Raw genomic sequence first — 16,531 nt, forward strand, 5'->3', positions numbered from 1 at the left:
CATGCCTATAATACTTTCCTCACTAGGCTGTTGTGGTATTGAGTTTAATGTGACATTTCCCAAATCTCCCTTATGATAAGACTCCTTTGGGTATTGTTAAAAACACAGATTCCCAGGGCCTCAGCCCAGAGCTACTAAACCAGCTTTCCCAGGGGTAAGGCCTGGCAGTCTGACAAGGCCCAGGGATCCTTATCAGGGAAATTTGGGAAACACTGGATTGATTTCTTTCTTTTTTTTTTTTTGAGACAGAGTCTCACTTTGTGGGCCTCAGTATAGTGCCATGGCATCATAGCTCACAGCAGCCTCAAACTCTTGGGCTCAAGTGATTCTCTTGCCTTAACCTCTAATTAGTTAGGACTACAGGCACCCACCATACCTCCTCGCTATTTTTACAGATGAGGTCTCACTCTTGTTCAAACTGGTCTTAAACTCCTGAGCTCAAGCAATCCACCTGCCTTGGCCTCCCAGAGTTCTAAGATTATCACAGGTGTGAGCCACCACGCTCAGCTTTATGAGGTTGATTTTTAAGCATTTATGATTGTGTCTGGCACTGTGCATCTGATACTGAGTACCTACATAATCTTTGAAATGACAGTTTAATCTTTGAAATGACAGTAATATGATCACTACATAGAGTTATGATGAAAAACAAGAAAAATAATGTATAGTGTCCAGCAAGTGTGTAAGTCGGGATTCTTTCAGGATGAAATGGCATCACCAGGAAGTGAGCTGGCTCTCCCTGGCTTCACTCTTAGGCTGGTCCTTTCCAAGGCGTGTGCCTCCACAACCTCAGGCCTCATCCTTCTAGCCCAACAGTATCCCAAGGAAGATTCTCATTCTCCAACGTCCAGGGACCAAAGTTCATTGACCAACTTGGGTTCTAGGTCCTTCCTTGTACCCGTCACTGCAGTCAGGGTTTGGAATATGCTGATTGGCCAGGACTAAGTCACTTGTTTACCCTGAGAACCAGAGGGGTAGGGGTCAGCCCATCTGAACTTTAAAGAGTCCCTTAGTGTGGTTGCCAGACCAAGAGAAACTGATGCTTGGCAGGTGGCCACACAGATGTTCTCGGCACCGGCTCCCTTGTGCAGTCAGCGGGCAGTCTCCCGGTGCCCTGCCAGGAGAAGGCATCTCTCCCCTATGGGCAGCCTCAGACCTGGCTGCATCTGTTGAACCTTTCCAGCCCTCTCCTTGGCCTGTTCATCCCTGGGTCCAGCCTGCTACAGGGGCCTGTCCAGGGACTTATAGCTGCTGTTGTCCAAAGCTGCTTATTAGGGACCCACTTTGGGAATCCTTCCAACCACGAACAATGAGTTCTGACCCAGGATAAAAACAGCCTTTGCAAGTCAGCAAATGAGACAAACTGAATTGCTCAACCACCCCCTTCCCTCATCAGCCTGGCACTTTCAACACAGGGGATAAGAACAAGGTCTCTGGTGTCACAGAGACGTAGGTTTGAGGCCTGCCACTTCCTAGCTGGGCTAGTTGCCTCACTTCTCAGAGCCTTGGTTTCCTCTGTGAAATCCATGGGGATGAAAGGAGGCCATGGATATGAAGCATGTGACAGGAGCTCATCATCCAGGCATCCTCCAGCCTGTCCTTTTTCCAGGTCCTGGTCTGCACCAGGTGATCCTTGTCAGTACCTGGGAGCCACTTTTAAGAACCTGTGATACATTCTGAAGCCACATAAAACACCCAGATGGGCCACAACACTCACTATATCCTGTCCACTCAAGGTGTGGCTGTGTTCTTCCTGGAAGTCACCACATCGGGCCACCCCCATCCACACAGTGCAGACGCTGAGGAATCAAAGTCCTGGGTTTCTCAGGCTCGGCTGTTACTCCTTTGCAGTGTGACCTTGGGCATGACTGGCCCTCCCTGGGCTTTGGTTTCCTCTTTTCTTAAGAGAGTTGCACTGGTGATTTTGAAGGGCTTGTCCCTCTCAAGGCCCCGTCCTTATGGCGCTTGCTAGCACATGGAGTGGTGAAACCTCCCTCACCAGAGCTGTGATGGTCAAGGGCGAGGAGCTGTTTCAACACAGCTGACTCATACAGGCAGTCTCGGATCAAGAGAGCAGGCTGCAGGAGGCTGGGGCCACTTAGTCTAAGGGCGAGAGGGCTGGCTCTGGAAACAGACACATCTGGTTAATTCCTGTTGATCTTCTCCCTGGCTGTATGACCTTAGGCAAGTTACCCTCCGAGCCACTTGTATTAACAAGGGTTACCTACACAAGGTGCCTATGGTGATTTTCAGGCAGGTTCAAGAGGTGCAGCCTTTGAAGCACAGGGCCTGGCACACAGCAGGAGCCCAGTAAAGGTCAGCTCTTCCTCTCTGCTGCTGCTTTGATTGAGCTTCCTCTTCCTCCACACCATCTCTAAGTGCAGTGGGATGATAATAGCCCCAGACAGGCCTGGGTTTCCTGCTGGTTCCATCTCTTCTAAGTTACTCAACTTGTTTTTCTCATCTGTAAAAAATGGGCCTATGCTCTTTCTCAAGGGTTGATATGAATGTTTGGCATGAGTGATACAGAAAGGATTCTCTTCTCTGAGGCTCATCATTATTTCCTTTATCTTACATTTTATAGGATTTATTTCCACATCTACATGAGTCCACTAATCCTTAAAGCTCCCTACCATGGAGGGTAGCGGGGCCAGAAAACATGAGGCCAGATCAGACGTCTGTCACTTTCACTCCACTCCATGTTCTTTTTAGCTCAGGCCTGCCTCCTTCATTCCCATAGCACAGTACCAGGCCTGGAGGAGGTCACCTCCCCATGCTACCACCTGGAACCAGAGGCAGCTTGCCCCAAAGAGCAGTAGATACTAGGGAATGGCTCAGAGAGTGGGGTGGGTCACAGGCTCCCCTGAAAGCACTCCACACTGCTGCAGTCACACACTGTAAGATGTCGTAAGGAACTTGGTCTTGCTGTGGGGTTCAAGGCTGTAAAGCTAAGACAGTATACACTATAAACATAGTAAGTTGGTTTAATCCTTTCAGCAAACCTAATGGAACCTCATACAAGATGCTTATAAATAACTATGGGTCTGACTCTACTTCTACGACCTTTTTTTTTGCAGTTTTTGGCCGGGGCTGGGTTTGAACCCGCCACCTTTGGCATATGGGGCCGGTGCCCTACTCCTTTGAGCCACACGTGCCGCCCTACTTCTAAGACCTTTTAAGAGTTTGTATTAAGAAATCCATAATAAGTATGAATAAGTATTCATATAACAATATCCACTACAGTGCTAAATCCATCATCTGGTTAGAATTAAACAAATTGGAAATATAGTTCATGGACTACTATGTAGCCCTTTAAGATACATGCTTTGGAAAACTAGAAGCAGAAATGATTATGTTAAGTTAAAAAGTAACAAAATAAAACACCATATGTAAACCTCTAGGTTTGTGAAATAATCTTTTATACATTCCTGAGTTTTCAAGCATACATTCTTTTGACAATATGATAAACAAAACAATGAAAGATATTCAAAACAAGGTTCCAAGTTTCATCCAACTTTTTGGTGATTGGGTGTTTAGTAACTCTTTTTTCATTTTTAAAAATTATTATTGAGAGTCTTGCTCTGTTACCTGGACTAGAGTGCTATGGCCTCAGCCTAGCTCACAGTAACCTCAAACTCTTGTGGGCTCAAGTGATCCTCCTGTCTCAGCCTCCACGTAGCTGGGACTACAGGTAAGTGCCACCATGCCTGGTTTATTTTTTCTATTTTAGTGGAGATGGGGGTTTGCTCAGGCTGGTCTGGGGAACTCCTGAGCTCAAGTGATCCTTATTCTCAGCTTCCCAGTGCTAAGATTCCAGGCAGGAGCCACAATGCCCAGCCTTCTTATCTTTATCACTTTTTCTCCTTTTTAAATTAAGATACTCTTCTGAGTCTTGCTTTTGAGATCAAAATGGTCCACACTTAGTATCATGTTATATATCCTACAAGAAAAGCTATTTTATCCATTAACACAAATGAAGCTTCCCCCTCACTAGCAGTTTATTGGGAATGCACCTTAGAAAGATCAATAGCCTATTGGACTCAAAGAAGCCATCCCCCAAAAAATTGTATAAAAAGATTTATTGAAATTTATCAATGACAGACAGACATAAAACTCAAAGTTTGGCTCTTCTGAGGGGCAGGAGAAAAACTGGTGCAGATGTTCTTTTATACAGATGAAACATGGGTTAGGAAATAACACATCACTTCTAAAGCAATCCAGAAGAGGGACATGAAAGCAAACCTGTACATTCACTAGGAATTTGCAGTCATTTCAGATTTCCACTAGGTAAGAAAATACAATTTTGCGTTAGTTTTTCCGTGCTTGGGTATATGAAAAGAAAAAAAAAAAAGAAAAGAAAACAAAAAAACAACCCAGCCGACATGCAGCAATGTCTCCAGCGCTTAGGTTTGTAAAAATGTTCTAAGCACAGAAGTACATGTGGAAGAATTCTCTCATCATTTTTGTAAAACAAAGTGTTCTAATATTTTACAGAACAAGATAGGACAGTTTTTTTTTCTTTTAAAGAGGTTGACGTTTGAGGGTTTGTTTCTTCTAATTATAATTACCAAATCCACTCTACTTGTAACTCATCAGCCTGCTGTTTTCAGCTCTCTGGCTCATAAGCTCTCAAAAGTAACATCAGAGTCCTCTTTGTAGAGAGAAGCCCACCACCATCTGTGAAGGGGGAACAGGGATGAGAGATGGGGAATGTCCCCAAACCAGTGCCAAAATACGCCTTTAGGTTGCTATTTACAAACCTGGGCGTTGGATGCCTCTAGCAGGCCCAAGAAAAGCAGAAATCACGTGAACTAGAGCAAGAGTTAAAGATACGGCTGGTCCTCAGCCCCTCCTGGGCTTGAGTGACCACACTGAGGCCTGCCACGGCCTTCCAAGCAACTCAGAGACCTGGGCAATACCCGGAAATGTAGGCAAACTACAAACCATCCTCTGTGAGAGTAAGGAACAAATGCTCACTTGGTGTGTACTCAGCTATCGCATTTACAGGGACAAAAACCAGACACAAATAAAAAGGAGGGGAAAAAATAAAGAGTGGCAGTAAAAATAGTATTTTATTCCTCCCCCTCCCGCCCCCCCGACAACCCCCAGTACACTTTTCCCCTCTCGTTCCCACAGCAACGTTACAATCAGAAAAAAAATAAGTTTCGGGGGGCAGGATTTGGAAGGAGGGAGGGGATGTGGGTAAAAACAGTCAAATCACAATAGGAATTTTTTCAAAATAGGTTATTCCACTTAGTCATCATCTTCTCCCTCATCTTCAGGTTCTCGTTTTCGCTTCTGACCCCTTTCTTCTTCTGGAAGAGCAAGAAAAGAGCATCCAGATTACATACTGATCCCACCTCCAACTCAGCCCACTTGCTGGGAGACCAGGAGGCCACATATCTAGGAAGCTTTGCCATTCCTGGGAACTGAGGCTGGGTCTCTGCAAAGCCAGAGGGGTACTGGGGCCTAGATTGGAATGTTTTGCCCATTGCCGGGGTGCCCAGGGCCTAAGCAACTAATGCCAAACTGAGGGGGCCAAGCTGCTCCCAGCTGAGTATAAAAAGGGTGCCATACCACCAGGATCTTCTTCATCTTCCTCATCATCTACTTCCCCATCATTATAACCTTCTTCATCCTCCTAGGAGATAAAGAAAAGACACCGCAACATCAGAAATGCCCCTGGCTTCGGGGTGTGCCAAGGGAGCTTTTTTCCTTGACTCTGAGCACAGAAAGGTGGAGGCCATCCCCAACCTCTCAAAGCCTCCCTCCCCCCCATTGCAGGGTGAATGGAAAGCAGAGGTTCTTAATATTGGATCAAGGACTCATTTGAGAATCAGCAGAAAGCTTTGAACTCCTTCCCCTTAGAAAATAGCCATATCGCATTCAGTATTTACAAACAACTCAGGGGGCTGACGATTCTATCTCAGGTTAAGAACGAGCTCCTGATCTGAAGCCCCTGCATGGGGGGTGGCCTTCCGGTGTGCATGTTCTCTGAGCACAGTCCCAAGGCAGACTCCCTGCCCTGTGAAGCAGGCCATCCCATCTTGCACCTGTCCTCAATCTGGTTTTGGCTTCAAGGGAAGACCCCCTGTTTCAGCAAATCCAGATTCCGTGAGCTAAGTCCAACTTCACCCTACCCAGCCTCCCTCACCATCTTGTGAACATGGATCACCTGGAGGGGAGGGCAGGGAAGATAAATGCAAGGTCCCTGAAAGACATCATGCCAAACTTCATTGAGGTTCGGCAAGGAGTACAACTTCATTCTTAGCACAGGGCCCTTGCTTTGCACTGCTCCTGCAAGTGCACGCCAGTCGTATCTCTGCACTGAACCCCATTCCTAAGGCGTCAGGCAGCCTACTGTTTAACTTGGTGACAAGCTTCTTTTTTGTCAAGGGAAATAATCTTTTGTAATGTCACCAAGTAGTTCCCTCATCAGTCCCCCTGCTAAGACTCTGCTTTCTGTGTGTTATAAGCTCTCGTTTACTGGAAGCTGGAAACATGCGACAGTCGATGAGATTATAAAACACTCAAAAAACAAAAACTTAAACCCCATATGCCCTGGATCTTATGACAGAAAGGGCAAAATGAAAACCTATTAGTCAACATGACTTACTGCCCCTGACCTGGGTGGACAGGTTTTTCTAAGTCTTAATTTTTAAAATATTTACAATATTCTTTCTTTCTTTTTTTTGAGGTAGAGTCTTATTGTGTCACCCTCGGTAGTGTGCCATAGTGTCAGAGCTCACAGCAACCTCAAACTCTTGGGTTTAAGTGATTCTCTTGCCTTAGCCTCCCAAGTAGCTGGGACTACAGGTATCCGCCACAACACCCAGGTATTTTTTTGGTTGTAGTTGTCATTGTTGTTTTGCAGGCCCAGGCTGAGTTCGAACCAGCCAGGTCCGGAATATGTGGCTGGTGCTCTAGCTGCTGAGCTACAGGCACCGAGCCACTTACAATATTCTTTAGAGGTGAACCTAGCAGCCCAGAGCCAGGGAGAAGAGCAATTCAGCAGCAAAACTAGACAGAAACCCAGCTCATGTTGATGGCTGTTCTATTTGCCTGTGCCTGCTTCTCCCAAGCCTGGGCCCTATACCCTGCCTGCAGGAGGTGCCTGCGATCTCCATTGAGGGAGACAGGAAACCGGGTGGGGTGTGGACATGGGCACCTCATCTGTGCTGTTGTCACTTATTTCAACCTCTCTAGGTCTAACTTTCAGATTTAGAATTCTGAACAAGTCATGGAAAATGACTCCGCTACAGAAAGACTGAGAACAATCAAACACGCAATCCAGCACACAGTGCCAGGAGCTTAGAGAAGGGTATGAATGCCTACAGTAAGTGGTCAGACACTTACCCTGGCCGGATATAGTCCTTACACGCTTTACGTATATTTCACCCTTTCTCATAGATGAGGAAATAGGCTCAGAAAGGACAAGCGAGTTGTCCAGAGACCCGGACATCAAGTGGTGGCTCTGGGATTCACCCACACAGACACTTCACAGACCTTGTTTACAAACACTGGAAACCAGCCCATCTGCTAGGGTAATGGCCACCTCCTCGTGCACTATTTCCAGTGTGCAGAGAGCCCCTCTGTCACTCTCTGATTTGGGACCAGCAGTCTTACTCAGCTATGCATCAGTTCAAGGCACTCTTTGAATTTTTTCCTAGCACAGTGAATATCTTAATTAACATATGAATGCAAAAAGGGCCCAAAATGGGGATGTTGATTCTGTACTTCTTCATAGTCCCTGCCTCCAGAATCCTCTCCCCCATTCCTAAGCCAACCACCCCAGAGCTCCCAGCAAGTCCTACCTTTCCCAAACGAGCCCAGTGAAAAGCCCTGAAACACACTCACTTCCCTGGCCGTGGCGGGGCAACGTCCCCAATCATGGCCCTGGTTGCCAGGCTCATAGAGCAGTTGGTGGGACTGCCTCGGAGGCAGCAGGTGAGGACAGCTCAGGGAGAGGGTTTCTCTGCCAGCCCAGACTCCTCACCTCCTCCTCTCCACTGACATCCTCCTCTTCACCTTCTTCCTCCTCATCCTCGTCCTCCTCATCTTCCACTACCTGAGCATCTTCATCATACTCCTCCTCTGTGTAAGGGAAGCAGAGAACAAGAGCGGAGCTGGTGGTGAGCTGGCTCCTCCCTCACATGGCACAGGCCCTGGGCTGAGGGGCCTGGGTGGGGGGACCTTCAAGCATGGGGACTGTGACCCTGCCATGCCCAAGTTAGCTCAAAGACTAGAGGCTTCAATGCTCGTAGAAAGTGCCAATACAAGTAAACACATCCTAACGTGATTCAAAAGATAGGTCCTCCTTACAAGTTTTATGAAAGTGAAAGATCCCTTGTGGAGACTGAGACTACTTAGAAATTGCCAGATCAGAGGAAAAAAGTCCCCAGGTTCAGGAAAGCTGGAAAGTTGATTCATTTAGAAAGAGCATTTAGGCCAAACTCCTCACTTTGTTTTATTTTATCAGAGACAGGGTCTCGGTTACCCAGGCTGGAGTACAGTGTGGCATGACCATAGCTCACTGCAGCTTCCAACTCCTGGCTCAAGTGATCCTCCCACCTCAACTTCCCAAGTAGCTAGAATTACAGGTGCATACCACCACACCTGGCTAATTTTTTTTTAAAAGATGAGATTTCACTATGTTGCCCAGGTTGGTATAAAACTCTTGGGCTCTAAAGCAATCCTCTTGCATCAGCCTCCCAAAGTGCTAGGATTATAGGTGTGAGCCACCCTGCCTGGTCTAAGTTCCTCACTCTTAAGGCGAGAAACTTGAGGAGCAGAGAGAACTGACTTGTTCAAGGTCACATGTAGAATCAGCAGTAGAGCTGGGCCAAAGAACCTGGTCTCAGGACTACCACTTTTACATCTGTTTTGCTGCATCACAAGATCCTTGCCAAGGCAAACAGGATCTTGCAAAATACTCCTAATCTAACAAGGAAAAACAGAATCTTGTGCCTGAGTTCATCAGGCAAGTGTCTCAATTCTTGAGTTTACCCTGGTCATGAAGACTTGCAGGGAAACTGCGCACTGTGCTGGCAGTAAGGGAAGGTGGGACGGCACCAGGATGAGGTCCTGCTGCTCACTGCATTGCCAGGGAGCCCCAGGTGCAGCCTGCAGCTCTTCACTTCTCTGCCCTTGGGGTTCCTCAGCCCCTGAGCCCACACCCCCATGGCTGGTCTGTGGTCCTGTGGGCTGCAGCCACCAGAGGGCCCCACAGCCTCTCCAGCTCTGGCCTCATCTCCACTACTGGACACCCAGATGGGAAAAGGGGTCCTTAGGCCACACTCCGCCTTCCAATATGCTCTCTCCCACTCCATGGGAGATCATCTATGCCAGGTCACATTATAGAGATACTGCAGAATCTCCTTCCCTGGGGGTCTTTGGAAAAGGGACAAAAATTAAAGTGAGGACTCAGTTAGATGGTTTTAAAGCAGTTACTATGCAGCTGGAGAGTCTCAGGATGTTTCTCTGGGGCTCATGCCTGTTTCCTTAGGGAAGTCAACCCATGAGACAGATAAAGGACGATGGCATATACAACACAGACAGCCCCACTCCCTTCCACAGCTTTGGTAAGAGGCAGCTTCCAGCCAGCCCCCAGCAGCTGGGTGGAGCCTCCCAGCCCCCAGCCTCTGCAAAGGGGCCCTGCAGCCCCAGCCCTCCAGGGGCCACCCACCATCCTCGTCTTCCTCCTCGTCGTCATCCAGGCCCTCCACGTAGCCCTCAGCGTCTGAGTCAGGGGCCTCCTTGTCGTCTCTGTCATAGCCATCGAGATATGTGAGTTGCGGGAGGAGCTTGAACACGTTTTCTCGGTAGTCGTTCAGGTTGGTTACCTCGCAATTGAAAAGGTCTAAGCTCTTGAGGTTTTCTAACTTTTTCTGCAAGCGGAAAAATGAAGTCAATGGTAAGAGATTTGCAGGAGGTAGGGTGGGAAGGGGAACAACCCCAAGAAACACTCAGGGATGACATGAAATGGTGTGGGCAGCCCAAGACTTAGCAGGTAACAAGGAAATTGGGTTAGGCTTTGCTCAGCCACGGTGCCTGCCCGGGCATATCACTCCCAGTTTGTGGGCCTCAGTGTCTACATCTGGAAAATGGAGGGGAGGATCTTTAAAGCTTCACCCAATGTTAACACATTGTTATTGTGGGCTTGAAACGGACCTGGGGCTTTCTTGGTGCAGAAGCCAAGAGGTCTGCTGCCTGCCCCTGAGACGGAGGAGCCAGAGGGTAACAAAAAGGTGATAGGAACCAACAAACTAACTCCTACATCTGGTAGTGTGGTGGTGACAGTAGCTAACATAGCACTTCACTTATTCAGTTGGTTTATCCTCATTTCCTCATCTGCAAAACAAACTAATACCTAAGGTATTAGGTATTACCTATGGCACACCACAGATGGCCCCACTCCTCTTCATGGTTTTGAGAAGAGGCAGCTTCCAGCCAGCCCCCAGCCTCTGTAAAGGGGCCCTAAGGTATTAGTTTGTTTTACAGATGAGGCAATGGAGAACACAGAATTGCATTTAATCAAGCAGCCTAACTTCAGACCTGTGCTCTCACTTTCTGAAACAGCACCTGTCAAACAGGACAAGGGGAGAACCCACGGATCCAGATTCTGTCCACAGCGCTTAACACCATGCGCTCTGTCAAAGCTTTACACCATACGGCTTCCAGTCTATGACTGCTTGATGGGTAAAAAAACTGGAGAGCAGGAAGTGAAGGGTCACAATGCTCATAAGTGACAGAGATGCAACTTAACTCTCCAACTCACCCACCTTCAGGGTGCCAAATGTAAAAACTACCATCCCAGGCTGAGTCTCTGTTCTGCTGGGCCAGCTCTATTTGGGGAGTGAAGCCACTGCCCCTTGGGGTTAGTATCTGGAGCTATGTTGCTCTCTCCAAGACCCTCTGGTTAAGACCCAGGTCATTTTCAGCTGAGGGCCAAAGGCAGGGAGGAAATCTGGGCAAGCTCAGGCACCCCTGACCAAAAGCAGCTTCCCACCCCAGGGAGGTGATTGTTAATGCATCACACTGGTAACCAGGGATGGGGAAGCTACTGAAATAAGTGATCTGGGTAGAGGAAGGCTGGGAGTGTGTGTGCACGTGTATAGCTCTGTGTGTGATCTAATGGTGATGGAATCACAGCATTTTACAGAATTTTTAACACTGTCTCAATCCTCACCCTTGCATACACATATGGAACTACACACATTTTTCCTTTGATAATGAATTATGAAGTCAAGACTTTTAGGCAGATCAAAATAGTTCTGCTTTCTCCTAGGAGACCAGTGAAGACATGAAACAAAGCTCTGTAAAAAGCATGTTGTATTAGTTGGCCCCATGTCACAGATGGAGAGGTAAAGTTTGAGCTTGGAAAAGAAATGCCAGCTTCCTGCTCTGTGCCCCTGGCCCACCAACAAGCCCCTTGAGCCATCTGTGGAGAGCAAGGAGTGCCTTTCCGGACAAGAACCCTGCAGACCCAAACCCAACTTCCGTCCTGTCTACCCCTGATTCTAAGATGCCTGGTTTATTAGATAATTTTCATGTGTGTATTTACAATAGGTATATTTACTTAATGTAACAGTATTCCCCTCTATTTCAAAAGAGCTGTTATTTAATCAATGACACATCTTGTGGTTCATTTCCTCATATCCAAAGTAATATAGTCATTCAGATCCCTGGTAATGTAGAAATTATTATCCTAACCATGACCTGCCCTTTTTCTATCTAGTAAATCTATCAGTGAAGCTTGGGGTGTGTTCAGCAACATGTGGATGAACAGAGGAGCCAGAAATGCTCCCCAGGTCTCCCAAGACCCTGGTCACTGTCACACCAAGGAGTGGTGGCCAGGAAGCAGTCTTCTCCAGGCCATGCTGAGAAAGGCCTGCCTGCCTGAGGCCTTGGCACCACATAGTTCTGTCATCCAGGGCTCTATGTCAGGCTGCATCCATCTCCCACTGCTCAGAGGACAGTGGCTCAAGAAGAAAACAGGAGTCCACCTCCAAGGTCAGCTTAATTCTTGCATCGCTTGCTCCTCCCTCTGAAAGAGGGATGGTCAGCCATTCTCTGAGCCTGAAGACTACAGCTATAGCTCAGGTTTCCAACACTGAGCGGAAACCATGCACAGAAAAGCACAAGACCAGAAACTGAGATCAGGGTCCTACCCTCACCCTCACAGCCACTGCCCATTCTGTCTGTGTGACCTTGGTCAAGCTATTTAAACTTCTCTGGGCCTCAGTTTCTCTATAGACTAAGCAGAAACGGCTCAATTCTATCTCATAGCACATAATGAACGTCAAAGAAATTAAGTGGAGAAAATACAAATCCCTCCCGCTACCCACCCCATGGAGAGGGGAGGATCCAGATGACTTACCAGTGGCTCTATTGTGCTGAGGTCTTTAATTTTGTTGCCACTTAAATTTAGATGCGTGAGGTTCGGACACTTTTCTGCCAATACTTCCAGGCCCCCTGAGATTCTGTTATCGCTTAGTTCAAGCTAAATGAGGAAGAGAAAAAGCAGAAACTACTTTTAAAATGAAGGCCCTCCCCAGACAGGCAAGGAGAGAAAGTAGCCTCAGGGAAGTGCCTGGCATGTTGGTGCAAGCGCCTGGCTATCCCACCTGCCATTACGCTCCCTATATATAAGTAACAACGCCCTCCTCCTCCCCGCCGCCATTCCCAGCACACACAGGTCACCACACTCTATTTACCTTCTTAAGTTTGTTTAACGTTGGTAAGTTTGCGACTGAGGAGAGGCCTACGTTGATTGTACTTAAGAATTCCAGTTCTTCAAATTCATCTGTGAGGCCTTCAATTTTGCCTTCATTTGACCGACAGTTGTCCAGGACAAGTTCTTTCACCTGGAAAGGGAAGGACCTTGTGAATGGAAGAGGGAAAGGGACCTTGTGAATGGAGAAGGGCGTTAGCGAGGCCTCCTTGGAGGACAGGAGACAGACCTCCAAAGCAGTACCCCCATTACGCTAAAACCGTCACTTCTCTCAGCTCTTCTGGATCACTGTATTGCCAACAAAGCATGGATTTGCCCAACCTGGGTTTTCTGCTTTTAGCAATACTGGGGTGAGGGGAATCCTGGGGGACACCTGCAGAAGATAGACCTAGCAAGCCCTGCTCCCCTTAGCGAGGTTGGTGTCTCATTTCAACCCTATTCACCCAAAACCCTCTAATAAAATAAAACAGCACAGTCCCCAGCTACAATGCTGTTAGGGGACCTCTGGGCCTGGCTCCCCTCCACTCCGATGCCTCATCCTGACCCCTTCCAGAGGCCAGAGACCCACTCCCTGTCCTCAGCCCCACCTTCCTCTCACCTCCACCTGCCTGCACCCCTCTTCTTGCTGAGGGACCCCAAGACGCACACATCCGCTGGCTCTCATCCACACCTGTCAACACAGTCAGAGCCTGCCTACCTGCCTGGCACGTGTCACTGCTATATGGCCTGGCCTGCCTCACAGCAGAGGCAGTAGACCTCCAAATACCCTATCTCTAGATCAGAAAGGTCTGACGGAACTTTCTGGGAGGATGGAGATGTTCCAGAGAGGGCCACTAGCCTAGTGTGGCCATGTAACACTCTCAGTGTGGCTGGTTAGGTTGAGGAACTGCACTTTTCATTTTAAAATTGAAGTGTAAAGAGACACAAGTGGCGATCATTTTGGACAGCAGGCCGATAGGCTTTGCTCTTCAGGTTCCTGGGCACAGATCTGAAAGGCAGATGGAGACCCACACACCTAGACTGGGTCCATATAAAGACGGTAAAAAGCCACAAGCTCCTGAGATGTTAGAAGGCAGACTTAGATGAAGGTGATAGGGCAGGCTGCAGTGAAGAAGGCAGGAAGACAGGAGAAGGAAAAGTAATAAAGTCTCAGGCAGGAAATGAGCCAGGAGCCGGGCATCTGGCCCTTTAGGCAGTTGTCTCAGAGTTCTCTCTCCAGCTAAGAGTGGTCACCTGCTTGGGAAACCTGCCCTCAGGGCCTGCCTGCTCACTGCAGCTGCCAGTGGACACACACCGATGCCTGGACACGCTGTCTCCCTTCCTGTGGCTTCTGGTCACTCACTCACAGATCCTCCTTTCTCACCAGTGTGTCACACAGTACAAGCCAGTCCTCTTCCACGTTACCCAAAAGGACACCCCTACCCCTCAGAACCCTTTTTGCTCCTGGATAAGAAGAGGGTACTCAAACCAGTCCTGTCTAGGCCTGCTCCCATAACTCTGAGCAGGCCTGCTCGCCCAGCCTTTCATAGCCCTCCAAGTGCCCATCCCACTCCAGCACTTCTGGGCCAGGTGGAATCTGGAAGGAGATGGGAACAAAGTCTAGACTAGGCCTACTCTGCTCCTTCTCAGTTCGCCCCTGCCAGTGGCCAGAGCAGGGGAGCTCCGAGGTAGAGTCTACATCTCATGGCCCTGCAGGGCCCTGTAGCTGTCTTACCTGGAACAGTCAGCAACATGTGGCAGAGGCTGCACAGGGGGATAGCAGGGAGCAGTAGCCTTCCTCAGGCGCTAACAAGCTCTTGGCCTAGGCCTTGGCTACCAAGGTCCACTGTCCCACTGGACCTGGGAAAGGGGAGTTCAGTCCTTTCCCACCCACCCCCAGTTCCCCAGGAGGCTAGAAGTCCAGGTCAAACCACCTTCTCAAGGTCACACTGGCCAGAGTTTCTGGGAATAAATCCTGTGAGGCCCTCTGCCCTAGGGCAGGGAGGCAGTGTAGCGCCAGGAAGCCAGGCCTTCAGGGACCAGCCCAAATGGGGGAGAGGAACCGTACTGGAGGAGGGGAGCCACCCCCCTGCAGTAAACATGGGAGAAAAAGTCTTCTCTGGTAACTGATTTCCTTGGAAGGGCTTGGGAATTCTTGAAGATCTACCAAAGAAAGACAAATACGAGAAGAGATTCCAGTCTACCCTCAAAGACTACAGACCTGCTTTTTCTAGATGGGTCAAGGGCTTCTCTTCCTACTGCCATTAGTCAAGGAGAGGAGGGCCTCCACAAGGGGGTAGGTGGTGCTGGAGTCAAGGGAATTCCTCTGGAAGTCTGCAGGGTGCAATCCTGCTAGCCCCAGCACCTGCCACCACACTCAGACTGGTTGCCACTCCCCTCAGGGACAATATGCAAGCCACCACTTCCAATTTTATTTTATTAAAAATACATAACCACCAAATCTTTCTTGAACATTCACTAGGCACTCTCCAAGGGTTCTGCACACACTGTCTCATTTAATTCCACAACCACCCCATTGGATATTCTCTCCACTCTATAACCACATCAGAATCACCTACCTAAAATCCCAGGTCTTAAGAGGCTGTCTCCTGAACCAAGGTGGCTGGTGTTGGCCAGAAGACCAGGAGGGACCCCTGATGGCTCCATGACATCCCCACATGTAGGGCATTTCCTGGCTGTGTTGGGGCTCAGAAAAAGAGTACCTCCAAGTACAGCGCTATGGCATGCCAAGTGTTTTGAACCCAAGGAGACTGGAGGGCCTCAGGAGCAGCTAGCTCAGAAAGAAACTCTCTCTGACCTTCTGTTCCCCTGTCCCTTGCCCTCTCTTCAGGGAAGTGCGTCATTAAAGCTAGAATTCCTCCTCCCCAAGGAGGGTCAGAAAAATGAAAACTCCTTGTCTCCCAAAGCAAGACAGAAAGCCTAGAAAGGCCACTCTTCCCAAAGAATGCCGGCTCACACACAGAGAGGCCTTGTGCCCCTGCCCCCCTATTACCATGAGGTCACACCCTTTCGCCCAATCACACTTTTATATAGTACCATACATTTTCCTTCAAACCTAAGCATAAAAAGACAGTTTTTCCTGGGTCTTTGGGTCATTTCTGAAGGGCTCCTGTGTTATGAAAAGCTTTGAATAAATAAATTTGTTATGCTTTTCTTTTGTTAACCTGTCTTTTTGTGTCAGCAGTGACCCTGATGATGGGTGAGGAAAAGGATCCCATCTCCATTCCCCGACCCCATGTTTCTAAGGGGGTGGGGAGGCAACTCTCAAATCCCCACTGTTTCTGCATTTCCTTCCGGGCTGGTTTCAGCACTGGGTAGGGTGAGATCAAAGAGAGGGAGGGCCAGCTGGGGTTAGGATCCTGGGGTTGCTGATATCACCCAAAACCCAAACCAGAGGGGGCTGAGTGAAAGCCATGGTGGGGGTGATGTGTCACAATGAGGATAACAGGTGAGCTGCCGGGGAAATGTCTGAAATGGTCAGGGCAGGGCAAAACAAGAACACCAGCCCAACAGCTGGCCGGTGGAAGCCACTCATTTAGCCCCTGCCTGCCTCCCCAGGGTCACACTGTCTTAGTGCTCCAGTTTCACAGCCTGAGACCAACCCTGAACTCTTGCTTGGATGCCAATCTACTTCCCCTGCACTTGGCTCTAACCCTTCCATGTGAAGAGAACATCCTTTTTGCATCCAGGGTGTGTTCTGCTTGAAAAAGAAAAAAAAAAAATAAGGCCCATTTCCCCTGCCAAGTCCTGGGTGTGAGCGAAGTGCCAAGTTAAAATTAAACTGAAAATTTGTACTTT

The 16,531-nt window shown here is 48.5% G+C and overlaps 1 protein-coding gene across 3 annotated transcripts in view; it reads right to left on the bottom strand.

The window, feature by feature from the left end:
• Nucleotides 1-4,062: 4,062 nt before the first annotated feature.
• ANP32A (acidic nuclear phosphoprotein 32 family member A) overlaps nucleotides 4,063-16,531 on the bottom strand; it is a 37,231-nt gene continuing 24,762 nt past the window's right edge. For all 3 annotated transcript variants that reach the window (XM_053593776.1, XM_053593778.1, XM_053593777.1), the window contains exons 2-7: nucleotides 12,717-12,866; nucleotides 12,380-12,502; nucleotides 9,686-9,887; nucleotides 7,997-8,094; nucleotides 5,578-5,641; nucleotides 4,063-5,315 (exon numbers count right to left, since the gene is read on the bottom strand). In XM_053593776.1, the coding sequence (XP_053449751.1) occupies nucleotides 5,254-5,315; nucleotides 5,578-5,641; nucleotides 7,997-8,094; nucleotides 9,686-9,887; nucleotides 12,380-12,502; nucleotides 12,717-12,866 (699 nt within the window). In that variant the 3' untranslated portion in view covers nucleotides 4,063-5,253. The remainder of the gene's footprint in view (nucleotides 5,316-5,577; nucleotides 5,642-7,996; nucleotides 8,095-9,685; nucleotides 9,888-12,379; nucleotides 12,503-12,716; nucleotides 12,867-16,531) is intronic.

The sequence above is a fragment of the Nycticebus coucang genome, chromosome 6 (genome assembly GCF_027406575.1).
Source record: "Nycticebus coucang isolate mNycCou1 chromosome 6, mNycCou1.pri, whole genome shotgun sequence".
Lineage (NCBI taxonomy): Eukaryota > Metazoa > Chordata > Mammalia > Primates > Lorisidae > Nycticebus > Nycticebus coucang.